The 8054-nt window shown below is 36.4% G+C and overlaps 1 protein-coding gene across 1 annotated transcript; it reads right to left on the reverse strand.

Moving 5' to 3' along the window:
• Window positions 1–1163: 1163 nt before the first annotated feature.
• nfu1 (NFU1 iron-sulfur cluster scaffold homolog (S. cerevisiae)) lies at window positions 1164–8030 on the reverse strand. Its single transcript, XM_039690309.2, has 8 exons — window positions 7901–8030; window positions 6927–7024; window positions 6720–6855; window positions 5574–5640; window positions 5375–5492; window positions 5209–5272; window positions 2867–3041; window positions 1164–1357 (listed from the first exon to the last, which is right to left on the reverse strand). Exons 1-8 carry the CDS (start codon window positions 7957–7959, stop codon window positions 1322–1324), a joined length of 753 nt encoding a protein of 250 aa, XP_039546243.2. The 5' UTR covers window positions 7960–8030; the 3' UTR covers window positions 1164–1321.
• Between the last annotated feature and the right edge of the window lie 24 nt (window positions 8031–8054).

The following is an 8054-nucleotide window of genomic DNA, read 5'->3' on the forward strand; positions in this document are numbered from 1 at the left end:
TGGCTTATGGCGTGATTTATTTCACGCTTATGGCTGCAATACGTGCAATACAAGGATACAAATGTCAATAATCCCGATGCTTGATGCTGATTGGATTCTCACTCAGTCCCTGAATGACCAGAGGATTATTTCATCTGTTTGTATAGTTCTCTAGCGCCCCCTGCAGGCGAGGACTGCAATAACCTGTCCTAATTCATAATTCTGGTCATCTCAGTTCATAATCCAAATATATAATTGGACCAGTATAGTATTAAATAAAATTGTTGCAGTGAAGCTTTATAATAAATCTTTTTATTAATATTTTATGTGGCTTTGGATATGATGATTTTCAAAATGTCAAATCTACTCTTTTTCAGGCAAATGAAAACAAACAAAAAGGAAAACAAAAAAAGGAAATAAATATTTTTATTTTTTTAATATATAAATATTATAAGGAAATACAAATTTGGGTTCAAAAAAAGATAAAACGTCTATGTGTACACCAAGATAATGTCTATTTTCTTTTTCAACATGCACATTTTAACAAAGAATTATAAAGCAATTATAAAACAAATATCCAGTACGCATATTTCTGTTCAAGCATTCTTTTAATAAGCAAATTCATTTTCATTTTCAAGTGACACCCTTATATAGAGGACAGTCTCTTGACATATTAGAATGTTGCTATGCAACAAAAATAACATTTATTTATCATTCATATTTCCTGTTTTAATTCTTAATTTTTTAAATATTCACAAATTTGATCCTCTATAACAAGGTAGCCAAACCAAATAGTGTGTACATGTAACATTTTTGAAGGGCGATTTTAATAGATCATAATCCAATTTTTTTTTAATATTAACATAATGTACACTTATATTTATCAGATGCTTTTATCTGAATGACAAATAAGACATACAAGCAATTCATCTTTAATAGCATATTATTCAATGAATCTCAATTAAATAATTAATGAAACCAAGATAAAATCCATATCCATTTAGCATGAAACCAGAAAAATATCTACACGTGTATTATATTGCATGTAATTTATTCACATATACACAGAATTCTGATTTTTATTTTAACCAGTGCATTGAGACGATCTATAAAATATTATGACCAACCCAACCCAAAACCTATAACGGCACCGTGCAAACACTGTCCGAACATGTAGGGTAAAAACACTGCACACCTTAATATGTCTCTAGTGTGAGTGAGTGTGAGATTTGTCCTTATAGCGGCGTAACTGTCTCTAGTAAACTCAAAACTCCTTCTACATGATTGGACACTGAAGGGAAAGGGGGGTGATGGGTAATTTATTATGGAGATAGGAATGACATCAGAGGACACTCTTTTCAACATCCTCTTCTTTCACCTACAAGATTAAAGGGACAGCAGATTAGCTGAGAAACATGAACATATTGCTGCGTGAATTATCTCACTTGGTGTGAGGGAATTCATAGGGTGCGTCTTTTTGTTTTAAAGTGCCCCTATTATGCTTTTTCAGATATGACCTTTCATACATGGTGTGTTACAATGGCTGTTTTTGAATGTAAAAGGTCTGCAAAGTGCATGATAATTGGAGTTATTATCTCACAAAACGAGTTGACGGTAATTCCAGTCTCACTTCCTGCGTCAACCTAAGTAGGTTTGTAACAAATTTGCATATGGTCTTCATTGGCTGCCTGTGAACAACGACACCATTGTTATGGTTTTTAGTATACAAGCGCTGAGGAAGAACTGGAGCTGAAATTCAGATATGGTAATGGCTGTTTCGTTTCCGACATGTGCTGTAAATGGTAGACCAATCACAACAGACTGGGCCGTCTGACCAATCAGAGCAGAGCAGCTCTTGGAAAGAAGGGGTTAAGAGAGACTGAATCCTTTATCAAACCATTTCAGACACTGTGAGAAAGGAGCTGATGCTGCAGTGTATACTATGAGAAAATGAAAGTGTTTTTTGACCTTTGATGCATGTAAACGTGTTGTAGAAGACCACCAAAATAGCATAATAGGGGCACTTTAAGAACATGTGTTGAGAATCGTCCTTAAAGGAGTAGTTCACTTTAAAAAAAAACTTTTGCTGATAATTTACTCACCCCCATGTCATCCAAGATATACATCTCATTCTTTCTTCAGTCGAAAAGAAATTAAGGTTTTTGATGACAACATTCCAGGATTTTTCTCCTATATAATGGACTTCAATGGGAACCAAACGGTTCAAAGTCCAAAAGACACTTTTAGTGCAAACTGCAAACTGTTCAAAGGGCTTTAAACGATTCCAGACGATGAATAAGGGTCTTATCAATCGAAACGATCGCTCATAAAAAAATAATAACAAAGTTCAAGTTTTATAAGCTCAAATGATCGCCTTGCTCTGTTCTGTGATGCACGTTTGTGACTCTCCTGTTCGAACTCGTTCATCAAAACGAACAAATCTTTTTCCGAGTCATTTGGTTAATTCAACGAACGAATTGACTTGGAAAAAGATTTGTTCATTTTGATGAACGAGTTCGAACAGGAGAGTCACAAACGTGCATCACAGAACAGAGCAAGACGAGCATTTGAGCTAATAAAACTTAAACTTTGTCATTTTTTTTTTTAAATGAGCGATGTTTTCACTTGATAAGACCCTTATTCATCGTCTGGAATCATTTAAAGCCCTTTGAACAGTTTGCTGTTTGCACTGAAACTCTCATTTGGACCTTGAACCGTTTGGTTCCCATTGAAGTCCATGGAGAAAATCCTGGAATGTTTTCATCAAAAACCTTAATTTCTTTTCGACTGAAGAAAGAAAGACGTGGATATCTTGGATGACATGGGGGTGAGTAAATTTATCAGCAAAAGTTTTTTTTAAAAGTGAACTACTCCTTTAACTACTCACCTGCTCAACTCCTTCCACCTCGGGGACATAGAACTGCAGCATGTTCTGGATGCCACTCTTCAGCGTGACGATGGAGCTGGGACAGCTTGTGCAGGAACCCTGCAGCTTCAGCTTTACAATACCGTCCTCAAAACCATGATACAACACGTCACCACCGTCCTCCTGCACTGTGGGCCTGAGGAAGGACATAGAGATAGAGCAGATAGAGGAGCGGAACTTGCTGAATTAAAGGGGAAATGAAGCGGTGAATCAAGTTTACATGATTTACAAGATGGATTTCCAATATAATCAACAATTATATAAGGAACATTACAAATGTAAACATTTAGAAGAAAAAAAGAAAAAAACTTTGTATCTTTCGCCGCCAGGGCACCGCCATTGTGCAGGTGACGTCACGGGGTTGGTTGGCTCAAGTTTAACAGGCTCTGGGCATTGAAAATCGCGACATCAAACTGTGTTTATACCAGTGTTTTGACCGCGAACGACTAATGTTAGGTACAGATATTCGACAAAAAAGACGACGTCTCATGTTATATGTTGACAAACTGCACATAGAAACATTGTTCGCGATGTCTGCCGTCAGATATTCCCGTCTCGTCAATAACATGTAAGTTACGTTGCTGTGTAGAACAGTCAGTGGTGGTTTGGGGCGGAGAGCGATGTTGTCCTGCGATGCCCTCCGTGTCAGAGTCCATCTGTTGTCAAGAGGTTGATCTTTAGCATGTGTTGCGTGGTCAATTCTGCATCACCGGCGCGCACGTTTACCATGCTGTGCCAGGAGTTAGACGTGTGGAAGCGGCGATGCTTTCCCTGAAGGATGTCAGAGCGGAGACACTTTTTCCTGTATGTAGGCTGTAGCTAACGTTACTAGCACTACCAGTGCGAAAATATGGACGTTTCATTTCCCCTTTAACAAATACGTGCTAACTTACATGTTATTGACGAGACGGGAATATCTGACGGCAGACATCGCGAACAATGTTTCTATGTGCAGTTTGTCAACATATAACATGAGACGTCGTCTTTTTGTCTAATATTTGTACCTAACATTAGTCGTGCGCGGTCAAAACACTGGTATAAACACAGTTTGATGTCGCGATTTTCAATGCCCAGAGCCTGTTAAACTTGAGCCAACCAACCCCGTGACGTCACCTGCACAATGGCGGCGCCCTGGCGGCGAAAGATACAAAGTTTTTTTTCTTTTTTTCTTCTAAATGTTTACATTTGTAATGTTCCTAATATAATTGTTGATTATATTGGAAATCCATCTTGTAAATCATGTAAACTTGATTCACTGCTTCATTTCCCCTTTAAGAACAACATTATTAGTCTCACGACTTCTGTGTAATTAAAGAAGTGTCGATAACGACATACCATTTAGTTTATTCCTGTTGGGTCCAAATGTACCATATAGAACGATACGGTTCCGAATAATTACACTGACGTTCAAAAGTGAGGAGTTTGTATGACTCCTTGGTCACACTTTAGATTAAGGTCCAATTGTCAATATTAAAGGTAAAATATGCAGCATTTTTGCACTAAAATATCCCAAAACCACTAGGCCAATGTTATATATTTTGTTTAGTTGATTACTTACAATATCCCAAATGTTTCAATCTATTTGTAAATCGAGAGAAAATTGCGATTTTAACAAAGGAAACGGGGCGTGTGAGCAGGAGTGAGGAGTCATGACGTCATATCCGCGTTACCCCCAGGTTTGACCTCGTAATGCCATAGTAACCATGGCGACAAGTGGGTTATGTCCGTTATGCCTAGCAGGGCGCTCACGCTGTTGTTGTTGTTGTTGTTGTGTTCATACATCAAGCCTACTTCACACTACATGATTTTAAACCTGATTTAAGCCCGATTTGCAAACCGTTGAGCTCGCCGACAGGTAGGGCTGCACAATTAATCGATTTTGTAATCGCGATTACAATTATGGATGCCACAATTATGTTATCGTTCAAAGGCACAATTACAAAAAGTCCACTTATATTATTCTACATCATGGGACATCAAGGTGATCTATGCTAGAAACAATAATCACTGCAATAATGATCCAATCATAGACTCTTAATCATTTGCCTATTTAAATCCAAACAGTGTCTTTTTTTTTTCCTTCTTTTGTTTGGCCTGGCAGTGTATTTTAGCTGTATATTGCTGCCATACAGACTTAACTTTGACACACTCATCTCTGGCTGATGACGAAATTCTTTTTTTAAATACTTTCTTTTTCTGTAAAGCTGCTTTGAAACAATATGTATTGTGAATAACTTGAACTGAATTGAATTTGAAGGCTGCATTGAATATAATATCAAAACTACAGCACTTTACAGTAGTACCTTATGCGCGTGTCCAGTAATTCTTTAATCATGGCCACCACCTCGTCATCATCCTCCGATGGAGCTGCAGGTGCACGTCATGTACAACATGTGTAAAGATCTTGATTTTATTGATGATGTCAAGATAACAAGCATGAGAAGAATAGAAGAGATCGTAATGTTCAACCTGTGTCGGCATGTGGAGCATCTGCTTCATTGACAACAGGAAGTCCAGAGGTGAAGAAGTCCATAATGGTAGCGAAGACGTCTGGTTTGAGCACCTTCCACTGCGTTTCGCCATCAGCCTGAATGAAAAAAGAGATTCACTGCTTAAAAGTTCAATTAAAAACTTTTAGTGTTCGTGTTTAACAGGGCTGGTGGTTTACCTTAGTAATGGTTATGAAGTCAGGGCCGAAGAAGACACTCTTGACTCCTTCAATTCTGAACAACTGTCTGAGGAATGAAAGTACAGATTTGTAAGCGTTTGTTTAAAGCCATCAGCCCGACACTCAAATAGGCGTCCTGCGAAATCAGTTATCAATCATTGCTTGTGTTTGCAAACTAAGTCAGGCATTAATATTACTATTGTTCATGTGTCATTCTCAATATAATTATAATCATTACCATAGATGATAATTATATTCATTATAACTTATTTTCAGAAGCATCTTTCTCCATTAAGGAAAAGCACATTATAATCTCACACAAATATTTGATGCACTCTGTGTTTCTGGGTCACTGTGATTTTGCCAAATAAGATAACTTATTTTGTTGATCCTAAAACAGCATTTTAGGATTCTAAACCTAACCCTACTCACGTTTTACCCCTAAAATCAGAAGGAAATGATAGGTGAAAAGCACTGATGTAGAGGCACCTAACCCTGATTATAAGCCTAAACTTCTAAATTTAGACTGTAAACTGGCTTAAATCTGATTGGTTGATTGGAATGTTGTTCCAGAATCAGCAAAGATGTTGATCCACAAACATGTTGCACTTGGTGAAATCATGTACTTCTATGTTTCTGTTTGCTTGAAATAGCCTTGATGTCCCATGATGTTGAATAAACTGTATGAAAATTAATAATATTTGTATAATTCATTACATAATATAATACAATAAAGTTTTTTAATATATATTCTATATTATTTACTGTCTTTCTACCAAACTGGAAAAGGAACCCAATGTTGTGCATTTTGCATTTTGATAGAAAGTCTCAAAGTCTCTTGAATTTCCCAAATTTGGATGGCAAACATGACTGAAATGTAATTTTCGGTTGATTTTTATTCAAATTATTGCGGTTATCTCAAACATTGGCAATTAGAACGAATAACCACGTTCAGGTGATTAATCAATAATCGTAATCGTCACGATTTTGTAATGCCATAACTGGCGAAATCACTTATATAGACTTTAGCTTGTTTACTATTAAATAATAACTTATCCTATAGATTACTATGAATCGTGATTGATAGTAAATAGCATAGGCAAAATAAGCACAGTCTCCAGAAAATAAAATACAGTGAAAAACCACCTTGCCAAGGGTGAACAATAAGCCTCTCTGGGTCCTGCGAAATCCATAGTCCCTGATTCCATCACCATGCGACCAGGGAGAAACTTCAGGCTGTTTGGGTTTGGAGTGTCTTGGGTCTGAATAAACATGTTTCTGACTGATGAGATGAAATAAGCATTATTACCCATTCCAGCCATACACTTTATCATGAATATTGGTAATACTTACTAAACATAGTGGTTGTTTGCTGTGGAATCTGCTTTCGGCCCACTTTGTGAAGAGAGGGTCTGTAGAGCCCTGCTCCATGATAACTGCACACATGATGCCTTTGAACACAGCAAATCATTGAATTATTGATTTTTACATATTCCTGATAAGTCTATTAAATTTTTCACATTTTTGGAGCCAAGGTGTGTCGACTTTTTTTTTTTCTTCCTTTTTAACATTTTCCTGATATGCCTTAACATCAACAATAACATATAAAGTACCCTGTCAAAAATGATTATTGTAAGATTATAGCATAACACTGTTATATAATATTAGTATTGTGTGATACCATATTGATATAACAGAATATATTATTGTTGTTTTGTTTATGTTTATTGTTGTTTATTTGTTGTTAATGGTAGACAGTTTATGACAAAATACTACAGTTATTGTTAGTAGAATAAAACTATGGTAATTGCATGAGAGCAAGGTTCTACGTTTAAAGATCTCGTTATTTCGGCGTTTTTTATGGTTTCAGCAAATGCTGTGGTAAAAAATTATTTTAATGGCGTAACTTAATGGTCACCATGGTAATTAACGAGAGCACTGAAGTAACGTTAACTAGCTTTTGCATTAACTATGCCATAAATTAGTATCGAAAAGTACAAATATATATATATATATATATATATATATATATATATATATATATATATATATATATATATTTATATATACAACCAAAAGTGAATATCAGTGGTGATAACAATGTGTTAACTTATGAACACTCATGACAATGCTTCTCCAATAAGTACCCTGCATCTGCGTCACTCAAGAGTCAGACCTTGTCAGTGACACTGAAACAATATTATGAAACTATAAAACACTCAAACAATTCGCCCGACTCTAAGTCTAAGCAATCTGAAAGACATCACTTATAACTCCTCACTGACATATGAAAGTATAGTAAAAAGTGTAGTGCAATAACGACTTACGATCTCGTTAAAAGAACAGCTAAATTCCTTCCAACCCCAAATCTCCTGTACGCGGCCATGCTCGTGAGGGGCAGGCACGAAGTCTCTGTTACGTGACGTCACTTCCTGGATTTAATGCGTGGCGGAAATCAGACGAGTTCAAACATAAAACATA

Source organism: Pimephales promelas, chromosome 14 (assembly GCF_988280905.1).
Source record: "Pimephales promelas chromosome 14, fPimPro1.hap1.1, whole genome shotgun sequence".
NCBI classification, from domain to species: Eukaryota; Metazoa; Chordata; class Actinopteri; order Cypriniformes; family Leuciscidae; genus Pimephales; species Pimephales promelas.

Bases quoted from the DNA above. Each gene is read 5' to 3' on its own strand.
- nfu1 (XM_039690309.2), bottom strand. From the start codon at position 7,959: ATGGCCGCGTACAGGAGATTTGGGGTTGGAAGGAATTTAGCTGTTCTT. The intron at 6,856-6,926 runs GTAAGTATTACC...TCATCTCATCAG, and splicing joins GCAAACAACCACTATGTTTA to TCAGAAACATGTTTATTCAG. The intron at 1,358-2,866 runs GTGAGTAGTTAA...TTAATCTTGTAG, and splicing joins AGGTGGAAGGAGTTGAGCAG to GTGAAAGAAGAGGATGTTGA.